General features: G+C 37.6%; 1 protein-coding gene across 1 annotated transcript in view; it reads left to right on the top strand.

Moving 5' to 3' along the window:
* The window catches only part of LOC139721492 (uncharacterized), a 51,622-nt gene that overhangs the window by 16,616 nt on the left and 13,105 nt on the right, over window positions 1-21,901 (top strand). The window contains exons 8-21 of the mRNA XM_071632805.1: window positions 336-385; window positions 1,029-1,074; window positions 4,461-4,568; window positions 5,829-5,892; window positions 9,393-9,568; window positions 10,219-10,371; window positions 11,279-11,417; window positions 12,883-13,818; window positions 13,897-14,112; window positions 15,175-15,259; window positions 15,471-15,565; window positions 15,980-17,730; window positions 18,208-18,293; window positions 21,803-21,872. Coding sequence (XP_071488906.1) covers window positions 336-385; window positions 1,029-1,074; window positions 4,461-4,568; window positions 5,829-5,892; window positions 9,393-9,568; window positions 10,219-10,371; window positions 11,279-11,417; window positions 12,883-13,818; window positions 13,897-14,112; window positions 15,175-15,259; window positions 15,471-15,565; window positions 15,980-17,730; window positions 18,208-18,293; window positions 21,803-21,872 — 3,975 coding nt within the window. The remainder of the gene's footprint in view (window positions 1-335; window positions 386-1,028; window positions 1,075-4,460; window positions 4,569-5,828; window positions 5,893-9,392; window positions 9,569-10,218; window positions 10,372-11,278; window positions 11,418-12,882; window positions 13,819-13,896; window positions 14,113-15,174; window positions 15,260-15,470; window positions 15,566-15,979; window positions 17,731-18,207; window positions 18,294-21,802; window positions 21,873-21,901) is intronic.

Below are 21,901 nucleotides of genomic sequence, written 5' to 3'. Positions count from 1 at the left end.
GACACAATTTGGCGATTGCCTTGTTTTCTATGAGCAAACAACTAATCAATGTTGAACAATGCATTTCCATGGTAACATCGTATCTTTCAATGAAGAACATACAAAAATATTGTGGAATGAGCTAACTCCTTCAGTTTTAGATGGGGGTATTAAAGGGAGGCAGCCCTGACAATTTTCACTGTACTGATAATTAAGAAGAGTAAGAAATATAACCTTTCACCAGTTTATACATGTGGAAATCAACTACTGTCTCCGTGCACGATTTTATGAATATAATTCCTCTGGGATACATCTGGATGTATTTTTTAAAAATATATGTATATTTTGCCTATCAGGACAGCCGTAGGTTTCTGAACTGCCTAAACACTACCTGCCCTCAACAAAGGTAAGTATACTTTGGTGGTCAGATATTCATATTAAACCTACAAGAACTTATAATCAAGCGTGTTATTTACACTGATGTCATCAAGTCTATTAATCGTCACCAGATTTCAGTACATGCAGTTTCCTGTGAAGGTTACGTTGTAATAGTTAGTGATAATCTATAAGTGGCCTACATGAGTCAGCGACTCTCTACCATATAAAATGAGAAACACAAGCTAAAAATGATATTAGTAATATCATTGTTTAGCTTCGTGCTGTTAGCAAACTGCTTAAATAATTGACAAAGCACAGTCCACTGTTTACAAAGATAAATGAACAGTGTTTTGTAAGTTTGGGAAGCTATTTCTGATTTGGTGGAAGGTTGTAATGAAACCATACTGCCATATAATGCCAGAAACATTTGGACTTTAATGAGATTTGGTTATAGGATGGATAGCTTAATGAAATTCAGAGTGAGATTTGCTCTCATAAGCATTGGAAAGCAAGTATGGAGCCTCTCAGGTAATTGTTCTGATAAGCGAAAGAATTAGAATGCCAGATTCATTGAAAATTCATGGGTTGGAATGAAGAGGGAAAAGCAGCTGACTTATTTGTCAAGATTGTAATGTTAAACTTCATTACTTTTGTTTGTTTCCTCATTTCAGTGTCATATCTTTTTCCTGCAAGCAAGCATTCTTAGGAAATGCTGAGGTAAGATTGATGCTTTTGGCTGGGCTCCTGAAGAGGTAAAAGAACATTTCCAACATTTTTGTGTTTTTGCATGAAATATCTTTTACATGTTTAAGGTTAAGGTTTTCATTGTCTTCAGAAACTGTATACTCCAGCAAAATAATTTGACTTATATTTCAAGGACCTATATAGGCAAATTTTGGCAACAGTCACTTCACATGACCAAGCCCACAAAAGTGAGTAATGACATCTAGCCGCGAAATCGCATTCATTCTCAGCATCTGATATCTTGACAATCCAACCAGGAGAGCGCAGCCAGCTGCTGCGCAAGCACAAGTGTGTGCTGTCCTGCTGCATGGCTGCAAACGGCCTCCACCGTGGCATAGTACATGCCCAGAGAAACCTGCATTTTACTGCCAACCCCATACAAAACAGGACTACTGAAATTTCACTTTATCAGCTTTGAAATCAAGTAGCCTATGGTTAGTTCACTGTTCTACTTGGGAGAAAAAAAAACAAACAAACAAACTTTGTAGTTACCCCATAATGACAATTTCACATGAAAAACGTGGCAAAAGCCGATCCTGTAACATTTCAGCCTATTGATCTTAGCAGGCACACACACGAAGTGCACAAATTATCCTCTGTAACATGCAGTGCTTAATGGGCTTAGTTATTATAACGCTACATGATTGCTAATGTATGTATGAAGCCCGCAATGATTTTCTGTGCCCTGCATATTATGCATGGATACATGTAACTTGACACACACTGTGGTGCACAGTTTACATGAATGTGCACGTGTGTAAATGCCAATAGCAATCATTAGGGTGAAAAATTGAAGGGCCAATTTGTTTGTTTGTGTTTTTTTTTTTTTTTTCTCTTCAGAATTTACCAGTTAGACATTATCAAACATTTGTGACGTGAAAGTCAGGGTAGGGCAATTTTCTGAAAATGATGTGACCATATTCCCTTACTCTTCCACTTTATTTTCATATATAACATGACTCCTAAAAGTACTCAGTTGCGGAGATATTGATAAATTTATTAGTGCATTTTGAGTTGTTTAGAAAATCAGCATTTCGATAAAACTGCCTTAAAAAGTTTTTCTTCTAACACTATCATGATCAAGGGGAGGCAAGACATTTTTCACCTCTTGACAATAGAAGGTATGCTCTTAAGCAACCTCTGTGATGTTCATTCAAGCTTAGCGCAAGCGGTCTATACATGACCAATCAGTAACCAGGATGCCACGCACTGACCAATAAGATCACTCCCTCGTTGCTAGGGGCGGAGTGCTACATCCAAAATTTTGAACACGTTTCTGTTCTGTTGAAAGTCAGAAAATCATGGCCCAGAAACACATTAAAGGACAAGTTCACCTTCATAAACATAAGGATTGAGAGAATGTAGCAATATTAGTAGAACACATCATTGAAAGTTTGAGGAAAATCGGACAATCCGTTCAAAAGTTATGAATTTTTGAAGTTTTTGTACAGTAACCGCTGGTTGAGAAGACTACTGCAGTGTGTGAAAAACTTAGATGTCACATGCGTACAACAATATAAGGAAAATATAAAGAGAATTTCACAAAATTTCATCTTATGAAAAAAGTACACATTCCCTCGACTCGTTACCGACAAATGTTATGGGTAATATTATTACCCCTGCCTTTAGAAAGAGGCAAGTCAGGTGCTCTTTTATTATGCGAAAAAAGTGAAAATATGTTGAATTTTCTTTATATTTTCTTTATACTGTTGTACGCATATGACTCACAAGCTGTAGTAGTCTCCTCATCCAGCGGTTCCAAAACAAAAATTTTAAAAATTCATAACTTTTGCATCGATTGTCCAATTTTCCTCAAACTTTCACTGATGTGTTCTACTAATATTGTTGCATTCTCTCAATCCTTATGTTTATGAAGGTGAACTTGTCCTTTAAATTCTTGCCTTTCCTGTCATCATTTAACTTCAAAATTTTGGCAGATGATTGACAATACATTAGACTACAAACTTATACCAAAATGGAAATCTGATCGTTTTGACCGATTTTGATGATTTGAATTCAAACTTGAGTTTCTTGGCTCAGCTGTCAGTGACTTTAGGATCCTTTTGTTGTGGCAGGTCACATTTAGTTCGCTTTGGGAGAGTACCCTGATCAGCCCTGGGTATTCTAACTATGGGTTTCTTGATTTGAAAGCTTATAAAGTGAAATTTCAGCGGTCCTGTTTTTAACGGAGTAGGCAGTAAAGTGCAGTTTTCTCCAGGTTTGTGGTACATTGCCATGCTGGAAGCCGGTTGAAGCAGTGCAACAGGACGTCAAGCACCACTGCTTGTGCGGCAGCTTGATTGACTACCTAGCAGAGGCTGAGCCTGATTGAGACTTCATGGCTAGACATCTTCACAATTCTTTATGAAAGTGTGCCAAAGGTGGTGAAAGTATAGACCAAATCAAGGAAATGACATCTCAGTTGAGGACGACCACAAGGAGTTACATATTGTACAGATGTATATTTTAGTGTACACATGTCAGCCTAAAATGTGCGTGTTAACCCGTTGAGGATGGTTGATTTTGCTACAACATGCATTTCCCATAGACACCTGCCCGAGTATACTCGGGACTCGTCCTCAACGGGTTAAAAGGATTCCACATCAGGAGAACATGCTACAGTTGCTAAACTGTATGTGAAATGTATTTCATGAATCTGAATTTGGAAGAGTACTTTGTATGCATTGTATTTTGCAAGAATATCTGTTGTACTGTATAAGCTGTAACTTTTGCGTACAGATATTTTTGCAAATGAGGAGGTCTAAGACATTTTTATGAAATGTTTTTGTGAATGACAACGAGGCGGTCATAAGTGCACTGTTACCTTTACCGCATGGTGACATTTTTTGCGTGCTAAATTTGCGATCCAACAGTGATTTGTGAAATTCGCAAAATTTAAACCCTTGTGAAAATAACAACTTATACAGTAGTTCATTTGAACTTGCAAAACAGTTTCATGTGGTGTTAATTTTTCAACAAATTTGTCAACTTGAAAAATTCATGAAAAATAATGTGTAAAAAGTATTTTGTGAATTTTTTTTTAATCAGAAATTACAGAATGACAAATACAGTATGTGTTACCCCTTTGTGAGGAGCAGAGCTACTGATATCTCACCTCAGAGAGGATATAAATTACATTTGTGCTATGGGAGGCAGTAGTTTGCTAGTTGGTGATTTCTTGAATGTCAGTCAGCATGCAAAACTCAAGCAAATAAAACTTCACAGAAATATAATAGTAATTGATTGGTAGAAAGCAAAACTTATTGAGGTCTTGTATTACAGTAATTATGGTGTGAACAAGCAGTGATTTGATTTCTACCCATAAGAGCAATCATCAATAAGGTATGTTTCATGTGCAGCTCAAGAGTCCCAATGATGAGAACCTGAGTGAGTTTTGGGTGGACTTCAATTCTGCCAGTCATTCTATCACTATGTATGTGGCTGATGAGGAATCAGATGTAGAAGAGGTAAGATGCATAAAGTACCTTATGTGCTTGCAGAAAAAGATACAAATTTCTCGATGGTGTTTGTGACTGGTTACCCCAGATGCTTGATGACTGTCGCAAAATTGATGTTTCATTAGTTTTCGTGACCCTTATCTTCCAAGTGATATTTTATTCTTTACACCTTATTTTCAAAAATCTACAAAAGAAATGCAACCAAAGCAGGCCACCAGAGTTTATTGTCTTGAGATAACAGACTTTGAGTGGTTAAGATGCTTGCCGATCATGCAGGAGATTAGCAGCTGTTTTGTCATGGTAACAAAATTCTTGCTTAATCCAAAATGTTGTAGTAACATGCTCTGCACAAACCAAATAGTTTCATGTTCCCAGGCATTTTTAGACTTAGAAATTTGGACTGGAGGTCGAAAAGATATCAAATTTATGATTTCTGAAGAAACTCAGATTTTACCCCATTCACCAAAAATACCTTGTATTTCATGTTTCTTGTTTGTTTGTTTTTTTAAGGTTTTTTTTATCCTATGTGATAGTGGAGGTAGGTCACATAACAAGATGGTGGAAGCCTTATGGTTTATTGTTTCTTACTTCAGAGAAGTTGGAAAGACAATGAGTGCTATCCAGCCGAGATTAGCTGAAGGAATAAATAAAGATGATAAAAATAAATAAAAGATGAAAAAGGGGAATATGATTAATTCATTGCAGTGCAGTGGCAATTCTTGTGTTATAGACAACTAGAATACAACTAAATTTGAGATATTTTGTTTGAGGGTGAAAGGACAGTTGATAACAAGTTGGGCACAAAGATAAACCTAGTAATAATGCTATAATGTAACAATAAAAGCATTTTACTGGTTTTCTCGTGATATCATCTATTCAAGTTCTCCAGCATGGGCAATATGAAAAAAGAACCTCAAACTTCTTGCCAATTTTCCAAATCAAGAAATTAAGTAGTAATTTGACACTCTTGCACATATTTTGATTGTAACTCATGAAGGAACACATGAAGTGACATCTTGGTAAACGTCTTAATAATCGAGTATGTTCTCACAGAGGAAACTGTGATAGCATTTCTTACACAAGCAAACCAAAGCATCAATTTAAGTTACTTGAAAAAAAAGAATTGTTCATAGTGACTCACTTCAAATGATGCCGTGGTACGTATGCTTCCAAGAGAAACTTTCTGACAGTTTTGATTCGTACTGAGAAGAATGAGGATGATCAATTTGTAATACACATACACATACAGTGCTGTCCTTTTTCATGCAGGAGAGCGGTCTCTGGGAAACTGTGACTTATCCTATGGACAAAGTTGTATCATATTCCATCCTCAGTGAGTAGAAGTGATGATTTTCTTGGCTCTTTATCATGCATATCTAGACTCTTAAGTAGAATTTCAGAGTAAATCTGAATATCTTATACAGTGTTAAGTATATAGGATAGCAAGCATATCACTTGCTTCAAAAGTTAACTCTTTGGATTCTTGTGCCCACACTCTAGTATCATCATCCTTTGGACACTGTAGGCTTCCTATGTTCCTCATAGTGGTCTGCAATAGTATCCTAAACTGTAAGTGTATATGCCATATATTTTTAGTGTATAATATCTTGCCAATTGGGACTTGTAATGCACTTTGTGAGTATTTGAATTCATCATTGGAAACTACCTTATGAGAAGATGTATATTTGTATTATTGAGAAATTTAGTAATTTCGTAATATAATTTCCTATAGTTGATATACAATGAATTTGTATTATGGAATGCAACATCTAGGAGACCTGCCAAATTTGTGAATAAAGGTCGACTTGTGAAATTCGTAAACAAACAAATCACCTCAGTCATATGCAGTATTTAAAGAAATTAATTCTTTGTTGTAAAATCAAGAGTTTACTCTATACGCCATGGGCAAGTCTGAATTTTCACTAACCAGGACTTCCCTGATGATTTTGCGAGTGGTCAAATTCACGATTGTGGAGTACTGTACTGAACAGAGAAATGTATACATATGTGTCACATTCATATTGGGATCAAAGTCATTATTTTTGCATGTCTTTAATTTGACAAACTTGACAAACTTGCAAAAATAAAAACCTCACAAAGTATTTGGTGTATACAGTAACTGGTAACTCAGTTGATAACATTTTTATTTCATTTTAAAAAACATAGCATTAATCTATATCATTACCTCCGCCAAGGAAGGAGGAGGTAAAGTGATTATCAACATTGCTTAGTCTGTTTGCAAAATAACTCAAAAGAGTTGTGTATGGATTAAAATGAAACTTGCATAAAAAGTAGCTATTGACACAAGGAACTCCTCATTCAATTTTGGTAGTGATCCGGGAATTTTTATGGATTTTTGAAGGATTTTCCATCTTTTGGCATATAAATTTGCTCCTGAATGGACAAAGCTATTTAAAATGTTTTGTGTTTTGGATTAATGATGGAACTAAAAGAATGGGGGGATGGTGTGGATGATATAGAATGCAAAATTACACCCCCCAAAAAATGTGGGGAATATGTCTGTATGGTGTCTCTTTTATGCCTCCACCAGGAAATGGTGCCGGAGGCATTATGTTTTCGGGTTGTCCGTCCGTCCGTCCGTCCGTCCGTAATGATCGCTTTTTGTGGACAGCGTAACTAAAAAACTTGTAGACATCTCCTCATGAAACTTGGCATGTATGTGTATTAGGGTGTGAAGTTGTGCCTATCAACTTTTGGGTGCACATGCTCAAGGTCAAAGGTCATGGTCAAATGCTCAAAATTTCACTATTTCCCTCATGTCTATGCAATGCCTGAATATATGTTCTTGAAACTTTGTGTATCCATGTATTACTCAATTAAGATTCTTTGGTGAAAGTTGTGGGTCATGAGGTCAAAGGTCAAAAGGTCAAGTAAAATGTTAAAATTTTTCTTTTTTTCTCCATATCCCTGGGAAATGGTCCAAGATATCTTCATGGAACATAGTCATACTATGTACTCACTGGCAGTGAATATCTAGGGAATGTTGGGTTCATGGGTCAAAGGTCAGGGTCAAAGGTCAAGGGTAACACTCAAAATCTTACTATTTCCCTCATATTTGTGCAATGCCTACAGGATTATTTCATTCTTAAACTTGGTTTGTGCATGTTTAACCAAAAAAAAAGTCAAAGGTCAAAAGGTCAAAGATCAAGTGAAAGCGCTAAACTTTAATTCTTTCTCCATCTCTCGGAAGTGGCTCCAGTTATCTGGAAACTTAGTACAGTTGAACCTCTCGTATCCGGACAAGTCGGGACCGGGGCTCATCCGGATAAGGGATTTGGCCGGATACGGGAGACTCGATGCTTTATACATATGCATATACCTACACATGTACTGATGTAGCCCATTGTAGTACCACATGTAGTAATGTGTATACTGCAACCTTTTCATTGTTACATGTGAGAGGACTCAAGCGCATAATCTTGTGTCCATGTTCTTGCGATGATTTGGGGATGTTTGGGGATGTTAAAATGTCTGAAGGCAAGCAATTTGGAAGGAAATTTGATGTAATGTATGTTAATCATGTTGGAAGTAATATGTAATTCATGTGTGTTTGTGTAAGTTAGGAGTTCTCAAGGAGTTGGGAATCCCCCTTTCCTCCCGTAATTATTTTTTTTAAAAAAATCACGGCGAGAATGCGTCCGTATAATAGAGAGATCCGGATAAAGGGAGGCCAGATAAGAGAGGTTCAACTGTACATGTTTATGCATGTTCTGCCTGACAATGATTTTCTTTTGAATTTTAGGGTCAAAGGTCAAGGGTGAAAGGCCAGATAAAAATGGCAACAATTTGCTATTCAATACAGAAATTGCATTTTTTCTCTGTACCTTGAAAATTACTCACAGCATAAACTTATGAAGGGGTCAAAGTCAAGTTAAAGTCCTAAAATCCCCAAATACATACTCTCTTATTCATCCAATTAAACCTAGGTCAAGGAAGGTGAACATTCAACACATTTGTGACAAACGTGTCATGTTAATATTTTGCCAGTTTTGGGAAAATGTAATCACACATTCATTGTCCACATGTACTATAGACCTATTACTGTAGGAGAATCGTGCATTATGGTGGAGGCATACCAGTCGCTGTAGGGACATTTCTAGTCTTTATCTAAGTTTAATAATGATATTAATAAGTACAGCATTTGTAATGCGCCTTCGATCTAGTAGCCTATTCTGAGGCGCAGAGGGACATAATTATAAAATGAATAGCATACATCGTAGTCATAATTGTACATTAGAAGGTTGAAAAAGAAGAAAGAGATAGATAGAGATATACACCCAATGAGCAATTCGTTGAAAATTCAATCAAAACAAGATGCGAGCATATGTGATTTCAGAAGCTTTTTAAATGTTTCAATGGTCTCTGCTGAATGGATCCTCAGTGGAAGAGTGTTCCAGAGAGATGGGGCTGCAGAAACAAAGACTTTTTCTCCGAGAGTCGAGATTGTTCTTTTAATTGTTAATTGTTTACTATTACATGAACGGAGATTTCTGCCAGGGACGTATTCTGAAACAAGGTTTTGCAAATATTTTGGAACTGAAGAATGTACTGCTTTCCATGTATGAAGAAGAATTTTAAACTCTATCCTCTTGGATACTGGTAGCCAGTGAAGATTTTTTAGAACTGGGGTAATGCTGGAGAAGCGAGATGTTCCACTGAGGACCCGAGCAGCAGAGTTCTGAGCACGCTGTAGTTTGGCCAGTTGGTAAGATGAAGCATTGAATGATTTGTACCAGTTAAGTGGGTAACATGGTAGCTTCAAGCCATGTCATTTCACAACATTTTGTTGTGATGTTCAATCTCCCTTCACAGAAACAGAAGATAATGGTTGTATCAAGTTGAAGTTAACTCTGAGTGACCCACCATCATCATTTCTTGCCTGTGCCTCTGGGGAGAAGATAGCCAGCATGATCTTTGAGCCAAAGGTTGACTTGCACAAGGCTCTTGCACTCTCCCTTGGCCAGGAAAAATATGTTTCCCCCTCAATGGTAACTTGCCAATGTCTGCAACAAAGTGCAGCTTTTGTACTGCAATTACTTTCTACTCAAGCAAATTCTACTGTAAACTACTAAAAAGCACTTGCTAAGTGAACATGGTATGTGATTACCGTCACAATCCTGCAGTAGCTGCCACATAAATATGTTCTGATATGACAGTGAGCACACGTCAGAAGGTAAGAAGTCAAAATGAGCAGAGCAGAATTGACATGGAGGGATTCAGGATACAATAGAAATTGACAGTATTGATTGGCTAAATCTTTCCCATCGAATGTCTGTTTCCACATACCTAACTTTACTTTTTGTGAGGAAGAGCTCTGAATTAACGTCAATATGTCATACCAAATGACTGGCTAGCATATTTTCAAATCCTTGCAATATTTCTGCACATTATACACAAGTATTTCTGAGGATGAACTGTGGTTGTGGTTGCTATAAGATAACTGCTAGTGGTGATCTAATCTGACAATATATCAGTAGTGTTTCAGCCACTTATGGCTGATTTCATAAAGCAATGTGTAAATTTCACAGCATAAAAAATGAGTCAAATAATGATGAAATAAAACCTATATTAATTTTATTTTATTTGGTGAGTACATACACCTTCTTGCAAAATGTCTTTTTAATCAATTCTATTACAGGAACCATCATTGAGTAGAAGGAGCTCTGTTAGCAAGATCAATGTTCTGGTAGATCGGACCAAGAACACCAGCTGGGGACTGAGCAACATCCCACAGTCTTTCCATGATGGATATGTGGATTGCCCTGGACATGTTGCACAGTCTGTTCAAGAGGTATGCATTTGAAGGTTATGTAAAATTTGTAAAAATTGGATCAACTGTTCACATGTCACACTCTTGTTCTCTCCTCCAGACATTTTAACTCGTTCCTGTTCTCACAGTGTCAACTCATATGCAGGAACATGGCATTCCAGGTTTCCAAAATGTAGACGAGTGTCTGCATTTGTGGCCTAAATTTATGTTTACTTGTGCTATACTGACCTGAAAATTTATTTTGATCAAAAGATTAGAATTTCCTCCTTCAATATTTGTTAATGTTCTGTATCAAAATTACATGTACTTTTGCTTAATTCACCTTTTCAATTGTAGTGTGCTTGTTTTGCTTTGAAAGTTGTTTGAAGACATACAATTGTATGTAGTAATCAAGACTGAGCTCACTAGGTGTTTACTTTTGCTGACCCCATTCAGGTGCTGGTATAGTGCATGATCAATATTTTGCATGGTTTGGTGGCACATAAAGTTAACCATAGATAGGTGAAATTGTATCGCTTGACTGCTTTTGCCCAGGTGGATTACCAACCTGTCCATTCTTTCTCGAAGGGCAAGAATAATTGTGGTTTGGGCATTGAGGGTTCTGGGAAAATTGCAGAAGGAACGGGTTAAACAGTTTCTTTCTTGTAAGATATCAAAGCGGTCGAGGTATAGGAGCTGTTTAATGAACTGTAAAGACTTTAACTGTCTGAACTCTTTATTACAGACTTCTAATATATCTGATGATGATCGTATTCTCAAGTTTTCACTTTTCCAAACCAGAGGCAGCATTAAAAGGGCTGATACCCGTCCGTTGACAAAACATTTAACTTCAGTTCAAAGAGATCTGCTGAATGCTAACAATGTCACCATAAAGTAAAATGTGTGTGTGGATTAAATGTATCTGCTCAAACATAAAATCTTTCAGCAGGCCAAAACAAGGGAGATGGCCATCCCTCCGTTAAGGCGGAAAATATCAGTTCCTATTGAGGTTATGACAACTCCATCCAGGACTTCACTTAATCCTTTGTCTACCTTGAAGACATCTGTGGAAGAGGCAACTCACCAAGGTGTGTTCTTTACTGTCAATAGTTCTCCAGCTAACATTTATTATAACATACATGATTAATTGAAGTTCATAATATCAACTGTTTATATACGTAGAACAACTGCTGGTTGTCATTGTTACTATTTACACATTATTTGTGAGACAGTCTTTATGTTTATTCCTTTTATGCGTAAAGGTAAAATATAGTTCCTATATGACTGCAGAAACTGTCAATTTTTGCTCTAAACTGGAGATGTATGCACAAGAAATGTGTGAAATAATGCTGTGATGACATGGTTTCAGGGTAATAACAAAAATGCAAAATATTAGCCAAAACGTATATGCTGACAGTATTGTAATCTGAGAACATTTCACATTGTGGTTGCTAAGTATATAAAAACATGAGTACAACAAAATGCTTATAACAACGAAGTAAAAATTCCTGTCAAAAGATTATCATCTATGTACATTTGTTCAGTTACAACAGAATTTCGAAATAATGAACGAAAACTGAGGGCACTGTAATCAACAAATCAGGCCATTGCAGTAACATCTTCCAAGCTGTGAATCACATGCAGCTTTTGGGGAAATATGGTTGCTAGGCCATGATTGATAATGTCGTAATGTTCTACCTACCTGCTATTCTGTTCAGAACGGGAAGAGCTCTTTAGGAATGAAAGCTGATTACAGCAAATGTTATTGTTTTACAGTCTTGATCCCCAAATTCTCCACAACAACTCATTATCTTGGCAAATTGTGTCAGCCAGATAAGTTTCTTGGTAGCCCTTTTGATGTATAATGCAAGCAAATTCTGAATGGTGGAAGATGTATTTTGAGCCCCTCTGAGAGCTATGTTTTGCCTAAGAGCTTGAAGAAATACTATTATATAGTTGAATATTTGTGAGAAAATGTGTCACGTATACGTGTATGGATCAAAATATTGCAAAGTCAATATCACCCCCCCCCCCCCCCAAAAAAAAAAAAAAAGAAGAAGCAAACACACCAAAAACATACCTTGGGTTTGTAGCAGATTTTATTGGTCATAGTGGTGTGATGAACCCAGCAACATGCTAAGTGTGCAGATGAAAACCAGGAGAGCACATTGGAGTTATGCAGCAGTTAGTGTAATGTGATGCAAGTTTGCATTATGAGATTCATAGGCAGATCCAGCCACTTGTGAGATGATAAAACAGAATTTTTACTTTGACTCACATAAATATTCTCTTGTGCTTCAAGTGCAAGTGACTGAATTTTCCCTTCAGCTTATCCACTATTCGAGTTTGTAACTTCAGCTTAGTCATTTTTTTTCCCCTGTACAGTAGGGCATGTGGGAAAGTCAAAACTTTTCTCTTCCAAGTAAGTTGATTTTCAGCCTCATGCTATTTTTATTCTATTGGAGTTTACTGAAGTCTTTACATGTTGAAAGGCTAATCACATTTTAGTAATCAACACACACCATGACTTCATCTATTGCAACTCTTCATCAGGTTTTGTTCAACCGAAGACGCCAACAAGAGGTCTAAAATGTACGAAGAAGGTAAAGACTCCTCTCCAAATCAAAGTATCTGACAAAGTGCAGATATCTTCTGACAGTGACATAGGCAATTCCTCAAAAGCTAGAAGTACAACTCCAAGGAAGGTCTCTGTCTGTAGAGCTACTGTTAGTTGTCAATCCCCACGGTATCAAGTGGTACAAGAAACGAAGCAGCCAAAACAGGATGATCAAGAATGCCTGGGAATCATAACACTTCCAGACAAAAAAGAAAGAAAGCAGAATGAAGAAATAGGTGAACAAAAAATTGTACGAAGTACAGAGTGTGTGACTGCAAAGGGTGAGGCAAGTTTGAAGAACGTGGAACAATATACTGAAGAGAAAACAAGGCAAGAAATGAGGAAAAAACCCAAATTGGGAAGCAGAGACAAAGCACTGGAAATGGTAGGTGAAAGTAGTACCACCCTTGTCCAGGAAACAACACATGATGTAAATTCCTCTGGAGATATTGTCACAAGACCTTGCACTCGGTCCCAGAATGACATAAATCAAGATGTCACTGATGAGCATGAGCACAAGACAAAGGGAAAGAGAAAAGGTGGGAAATCTGATCCAGCATCAAAGTCTTCTGGGAGAGTCACACGCAGTTCATCCAGCAAGAAATCTAATGATGAGACTGCTATTCCAACAACATTACAACAGTCCATGACTATGAATAGCAAGCAAAGGAAAGGAAAGAAATTCAAGCTGTACTCTGACACCACAATATTGATGGCAGAAACCATTGATCAAGAGCAGCAGCAGACAGAAATGACAGAAAAAGGAAGAAAAAATAAAGAACAGAAAAGGATGAGTCATAACCAGACAGACCAAGGACAAGCTACTCTAAGAAATGAGACAGATTTGTTGCTTACTTTGAAAGGAAAGGAAAATAAGACAAAGAAAAGTCAAAGGAAAAGGAAGAAAGGCATGAAGGAGAAGCCATCCAGTGATCCATGTCAAAATACAGGCAACGTGTCAGAAGATAAGCGAGTTCCAATTAAGATGTCAAAAGAAAAACCTACTGAAGGGGTTATGCAAAGTGATGTTAAGAGATGCAAAGACAGCAAACTGACAGTTGATGACCTAATGAATGAACCCAACTCCCAGGATAAGGATGAGCCTTATCTCCCACCACAGATTGATGAGAACAGTGCAGCTCATGCCCTCGCTGTGGAAAATGCAGGTAAACTTGCACTGAGGAAAATAATCTAAGATTTATATTTTTCATGTTGGCACTTCTGCCTTCTATGCAGTGTAGTAACACAGAAACTGTGCTTTGGTGTAGATGTTGTGTTCTGTTCCTCTAAGGGCAGCCATTATGGGGTACTACTGGTCTTCATCATGTGTGTTTACAGTATAATAAAGAGAAGCTTTTGATGGAAAGAGTAAGATAAACTTGTATGTATAGGCTCATAACCATTCATTGATCTGGCTTATGTTGTCCAATTTGTCAGGTCATTTTAATGTTCCTTTTTACCGATCTGTAGACCAAAATGGCATTGACATTGATCATATATGGTATTGATTAGAAAGATGAGCTTATAAATATTTGCTTGGAAGTATATCTAGTTAAGAAAGTTCACACCAATTTGAAGGAAGAAAATGTAATGTTAACTTACACTCTGGATGGTTAACTAGTGTCACTTAAATGGTCTCATCTCTTCCATATTAGTATTTAATTGAAAACACTTTGAATTATTTGTTGTACACTTACATGTGTTGTGACTGTTTTTTCCAAGCAAGGGGAACACGCGTAGAATTTTGTCTTCACCATACACAGTGTGAAATAAATGAGTTATTAGATGATTATTTTGGGTACTTGCTCAAGGTTTGCTTCATTAAGGGGATAGTACAGTATTGGTGGAGATGAGAATTGGGCTTTTAACTTTTTGCGAGATACCAAGAAAACACTTATTATATAGTACAGAGCATGCCATTTTAAGAGGAATTCAAAGTTTATTTGACGAAAATCGGGTTTGGAATGACTAAAACATCCAAAAACAAAGTAAAACAAAGCGATCGGGATTAAGTGTGAGACCCACACTTTAGTAGAATCGCTCTTTTTTGATATCTCAGCCATTTCAAAACCAATTTTCATCGAATAAACGTTGAATTCCTCATAGAATTGCATGCTCTTTCATGTTTCATAAGAGGTTTCTGATTATCTCACCAAAAAATGTTAGAAACCTGAAATTAGGTCTCAACCAAAACTATACGATCCCTTTAATGTTCATTTATTTTACAGGTTTCTTGATTCCCAGCTCAGTTCCTGATGAAAGATGTACAGATATCGTTCCTGACTCCCAGCCAGTGACAATGACCAGAAGAAGGTAGGAACCAGCTTTTTAATTCTTTTTTTTTTTTTTTGGGGGGGGGGGGGTTTAATCGCAAAGTTTTATCTAACAACATGTACTGTTCTTCTGACAAGAATCTGTCTTTTCATGTTCATCTCCCACCACCGCCACTTGAAAAAGTCTTTTTCATGTGTATTGACTCATTGTCAACATTTCTTGACTCGTTTTATTTATTCTACTTTTGTAGTGGAAGGTTCCCTAGCCCTCTTCTCAGTGATATAACCGAAGAGAGCACTGTTTCAAAAAGTACTTCAGGCAGAAAAAGCAGTGATCTAGCATGTGGTAAGCCGAAGTTTACATTCCATTTCTATTATGGCCCTTTGAAATGCATGCAACTGGCACTGTTTTTAATCTCGTAATGCCATGCACATTCCATTCTGTAGATATGAGTATGGTGATGAAGATGTTTATTCTGAAAAATAATAGTGATAATGAAAATGAAAATATCTACCAACAACAATGATTTTAACAGTAATTGATGCATGTGTGTTGTATGAATGGTATCAGTATATAATAGCCTCATTTTCTTTGTATGTCATTTCTGTAATTCATTCAATGTCATTTGCATTTCAGGTAGTAGACATAACTAACTATAGGATGTATCCTTGAATGTTAGTGTCTGGTCTGCAGTCAAAGTTAACAGTCAACTGTACAATCCTAAAATTTGTATTGATGTGTCTCTCCCATGTCCTGCAGGAAATGTTCCAAACTTGCTTATAACCAGAAGCACAAGCAGGCCTCAGAGTGCAGATGCAGACTCTACCTCTCATCTTGATGATGGGAAAGATCCCTACTCCTTTGAAGAATCATCAAATGCCAGCAGCATTGCACTGTGTAAACACAAAGACAAAACACATCACAACAGCACACATGCTAGTGGAGACTCTAAGAAAGTGAGGAAGGCACATAGCAAGCCATTCAAAAATGCGAGTGAGGGAGAGAAAAACAAGGATTTAATCCCTTTCCCAGAGCTACACACAGAGAGTAACAGTCAGGATGACTTCACTCCACAGAGTCACAAGGTCAGTAAAGCACTGCGCTGGGAGTTTCATGTTGAGGGAAATCAAACAAGTAGACAGGGGAAGTCTTGCATTTCATCAAAAACGAGAATGACAGGAAAGCCTGACAGCAGTGATGAGCAAATTGAGAGTGAGACAAAGAAAAGCTCTTCTCGTGAAGATGCCATGGAAGAGGTCGACAATGACCAAAATATTCTTCCTGACATTGAGGTTGCAAGAGAAGTAACCCAAGTGACTGAAGCATATCAGGATACTGACATCAGTCAATTTGTGAAGTCTATAATGCAAAGTCTTCCAAAGCAGAAGAGTTGTGTGAGTTTGCAGAAGGAAAGCTTCCATGACAACATACAATCCAGCCCAGAAGCAGAGACTCGTGACCCAGACAAAAAGGATAAATGCAAAGGTGGCAGAAAGGTTAGAACACCTGTACATAACACAGAGAAGAAACTTGATCCTGACAGGAATGAGGGTGATTCAGTGACACATGCTGCAGTTGACGGTACTTTGGCTGCTGGAACTTTCCACGATACAGAAAGAAGGAGGAATCTCACCTTAAAAAATGCACATGGCAATGAACAAACTGTCAGAGAAAGCCAACTGGCAAACAATGTTGAGATTGACAAACAAAAATTACTTCCTCAGTCAGTCAGCCGACAGAAAGGCAGAAAGAAATATGCACACAGTGAACTTTCTGATACAAAGCTGAAGAAAGGATCATCGGCCAGAGAAGATGATAAGAATATGACAGAGGATAATAGAAGCACGGATAGTCTTTTGACTGCACACATTGACAGCATATTAGAAAGCACAAAACAAGTTGAGGAAAATTCTTGGCATACCGACAGCAATGCTGATTTCACTACTTCTGGTAGATCATATGAAGAGCTTAGCCAGGAAGAGATTGTCCAGAAACAAGTAGAGGATATCACTTCTAGACGGAGCAAGATACTGGCAGCTCTTGTGGACAGCACTTCAAATTTTCAAAGTATCAGTGGTGAAATAAGAGGAGACATTGATAGAGAAGCTAAAATCAAGCAGCTGGGGAAGAAGTCACGAAGGGAAAGGAAAGTAGCAGAGGTAGAAGGATCAGAAGAGCCATCCATTCTTAAACCTAGAAAGTGTGACCACAAATCCAAAAATGATATGCCAGAGGAGCCGCATGCTGTTCAGTCACCTATAAAGACTACCCAGGGCAGATGTAGGAGAGCAGCAAAGGCAAAGAATGGAGGAATAAGAAGTATGCAAGGGAATGAACTGTCCAAAGATGACCGAAAAAGGTCCACTGAAAGAGCAAAGTATAGAACACACTTTGGACCTCATATTGAAGAGTTTGATACAGAAGAGACTGGGGTGAACCTCTCAGGCCTGACAACTGTTGATGATGCAGCAACTGAAGCCTCAGTTGAGAGTTTCAGAAATCTCTGCAAGGTAGTTGATTGTTCCATTGATCTCCTTTTCTTTTGAATGTATTCACAGACATAAGTCAGGATAATTGTAAGTTGGTGATGTACATGAAATGAATGTATGGATATGTATGTAAAGTATAATTTGCATCTGTAGAGCTTTGTCCTTTTTTTTTTCTTTTTTTTTTTGTAGAACCACAGGGACCTAATGTGTCATATTACTCTTTCCTTGCTAATTACTGCTTACTGCTTTCATTCAGGTTATCGAGTTCCTGATTCTTTCATTCCTCTTCTGCTATCTTTCTAATGTCTCCCTGTTAACATGTGCTTATACACTGTATATACAGCATGATGATGTGAGTTGCTCCAGAGTATCATTTGGTTGATTATTAAAGTAAATTTTTTTTTTTCATTCTTCATTTTACTTGACAGGGAATCTTGCAATAAAGTATGTGTGTAAGATATATGCATCAAATTATACTTTTCTTTTTCAATTCCAAAGGACTTCCTGAAATCATCTGGGAAAAGTGTTGCTGCTGGAAGAAGACGACGTAATGTTCCAAGAGTAGACTACACAGAGGGTGACAAGTGAGGAAAAATATTACCATACTGTATTCATATCTTCATAAGATAACTGTTACGTGGGGAACAACATCTCATCATTTGATATATGCTGTGCATGTATTACATCGGATTGTGCTGCTGCAACTTCTCGGTACTAAAAAAAAAGTAATAAAACTAAAGTAATATTTTTTTATGGGTTAAAAAAAAAAATGTCCAGCAATGAAGCACTAAAAGTACAAGCTGATATCAAGGATTCAGTACAGGAACAGTGTTTACAAAAGGATTTAAAAAAAGAAAGAAATTGACTTAAGCAAAAAGCACTGTCATAGGAACAGGGCTGCCAACTCTCACGCATTGAATGTGAGACTCGTGCATTTTGACCAAATCTCACGCTCTATCTCACTCTCACCCATCAGTCAGTGTTGGCAGCCCTGTAAGAACAATAGATCACTTAAACATCCAACAACTCGGACACATTTGAATATCAGTCCATAACTTCCTATGTGGAAATTTTCCTTTTACATTGTTGCCTGATACTCCCTTATTGCTCCCAGTACACAAATCCCTAAATGACAGTTGTGAATGAACATAGTTGTGAACGAATGGATGGCTTAGTAATATAAAAGAAGAAAGTTTTCTTATTGTATCGTGAGCAGCATCATAGAGAAAATGTCTAGGACATGATTTCTGTCATGTGAAATGATGCTCAAGCATTCACAAGTTCACCGTAATGTTTTTACCACAGGCTTGATTTTTCTAAAATATGCAGTGATGTGTTTTTATTGCATTTAAATACTTCATTTGAAATAAACTTTCCATGGGTCCTTATTCTGTAATAATGAGAGTGTAGACAACGGTCTTAAAGTCATGTGATCTGTGCATGGGATACCAATACCTACATAAAAATATATCTGACCTTGAGAGTGTTAAAAATGCTTCTGCAAGATTCATTAAAACATGTGTAGAAAAGACACAAGCATCACAGTTCTCAAGGAATCACTAGGATGGGTCCCACTCCAAGAGGAAAGATGCCAAGCAAGTCACCTGCCTGTACAAAATAATGAAGGGCAAAGAGGATGTCATCTGTAAGAACTACACCATACCCACATAGACCAACCTTGACAGGGGCTTAACAATTTCATATATCAAATGGGTTAGTCAAATACCGGTCAGTGATCGGCTACACACAGTCACGTGATGGAGGCACATTTGTTATGTAAATGTTAAAGACAGCCAATCCCTTTTGCATGCAAATTTTTGAAAAATTGGTGAGAACACTTAGGTATTGAAGAATACACTATTTGGAAACCTCCTGTAAATTTTGAACTAAAAGGGGTCTTTATTTGTTAAGTTAGATTGACCGTTAAGATTTGAATAATTTTTGCGAGTTTCGCAAAAAGTACAAATCTAAGTACTAGTCTAGTTTTACAGACCTGTGTGATGCACTTAGTTGTACATGTAGTTCATGTAAGTGGTGTGTTGTTATTTGCCATTGATAACAAAGTAAGAGAAGCTAGTGAATTCAAATGACCTCCAAACATGCACAAACTCACCTTGGTTATTCAGTAACCTAAATACTTGCATCTGAGCGAGATTCAAGTCCAGTAGAAATGGAATTTTCACCATTTTGTCATTTATCTAATTCTTGGAATAATCTCGATCGCAGCTACTCGTTCAGTGATAACTGCGTTGCACAGGAGCAGACAGCGCAGCACGATGATCAAAACACGCGGCAGCACAGCAGCGAGCACCGCGATTGATCTGAATGTAGCTATCTCACAGTGACCACGGGAAGTTCTTCTATGGTGTCTTTAAAAAGAAAATACCATTTCCACCTTGGCCGATTACAAGGAAAAAACATATTTTAGCTTTTCAATGACACCATAGAAAAAGCCACTGTGTCGCTACATGTAGACCAATTCGTAATTGTGCTTGCGCACCGAGCAGCAATTCCAGCAATAGCGATCAAGATTTTCCAACGATTTTCCGACACTTGTAAACGCTAAAAGTGGACTTTGGAGACTCAGATGGAAGTATTTTAGGTTACTTAAAAACCAGGGTGAGTTTGTGGTTGTTTGGAGGTCGTTTGACAAGCAGGTGCGAAAGTACACTAGTGCCGTGTACATGCAACCACAGGTCACTGTGAGATACAATGTAGCTACATTCAGATCAATCGCGGTGCTCGCTGCTGTGCTGTCGTGTGTTTTGTACATCGTGCTGCAGCTGTGCCTAGTACACATAATATGTTAGGTGAGCGTTTGGTGCATTATTTGAATTTTAACGGCTAACAACCTTCAAATATCACAGAAATGTCATAGATTTATAATACTCTTGTCATTCTGGTGGAATATATCACGTTCTGTGCTATTTGAGAAGGAATGCAAAAGGGACGGGCTATCTTTAATCTCCCATGGGAAAACATTTTCACGTAACAAATGACAGAACAAATGACAGGACCGCGCGTGCACAGTGAATTTGGCTCTGCGCGAGCGAGCGATCGAGTGCATTGTGCTGGTGGTTGACGTTGACGTATTTGACTAGCCCGTATGATATATCAGATGATGACTTTTGTTGTCTGGAACATGTACCAAACGTTCCACCCTCAGGGTTTGAAGTGCTATTTCGGGAGGCTATAAGTCCCTCAACTTCGTCTCAGGACTTATAACCTCCCTCAATAGCATTTCAAACCCTTCGGGTGGAACATTCGGTATGTTCCCTCCCCCGTCAGTCATCATCTATATAATAGATCGTGCCAGGACTGATATACTGTAAAACGAGAAATGTTCGCATGCATTTTAATTTCGCGAATTTTGCGAGCGCGCAGATTCGCGAAATTAAAATGCGCGCTTTTCTACACTATATGCATTGAATGCATTGAATGCATTGAAGTTCTTTTCTACACTATATGCATTGAATACCAGTTCCAGTTCGCGAAAATTTCATGCCGCTAAAAAGGCCGTCGGCTCCAATTCGCGAAAAATTCATGCCATGAATATATCATGTTTTGCAGTACATGCTATATCCTTTTTTTCCAAGTACAATCAAAGACTGATTCAATTACTAACCTCTGTTGACCTTATCATCAGTAGAAGGATTTCAAACTTGGTTATGGGATTTAACATAAAAAAATGGTTTCAATGCACCAGTGACCGTTCTTGACACACCTCCAGAAAATCCCTTCAAGGAGTATTTTGAAGGATTATTCTACCATTAAGTTCAGAGAACAGCCTAATTTTCTCTCCTTGGTTTTCAATGCATTATCTTACTATTAATGTGTAAATATATGTATGTAGAAACATTCCTGTGGAATTTCTTGTGGGAGTCAGGGAATCACAAGTTTTGTGAAGAAAAGTAGCCTGTAAGCAGGTGCTTCACTGTTTCAGTGATGGGATCTTAGACCTTATTTGATGAAAAATCTAAAAGTGAGTTTACAAAATACACAATGAAAGGTAATCATTGACTGTTACCTTGGTCATGTTTTACTGGCAACAGGGTAATAAAGAGCTGATTTTATGCATTTCACCTCTCAAAAGTTCATATAGTGAATCTGACGTCGAGACCAGCCTCCGGACACCTGTTGCTTCATCCAAGCAGAAATCAAAGGTAACTGGCTTTTGTTGCTTTCTTCATCA

This window comes from Diadema antillarum, unplaced genomic scaffold, assembly GCF_040938485.1.
Source record: "Diadema antillarum isolate AM-2024a unplaced genomic scaffold, OU_Dant_1.0 scf00000144, whole genome shotgun sequence".
Taxonomy (NCBI): Eukaryota; Metazoa; Echinodermata; class Echinoidea; order Diadematoida; family Diadematidae; genus Diadema; species Diadema antillarum.
This window is presented reverse-complemented; position numbering and strand designations above follow the sequence as displayed.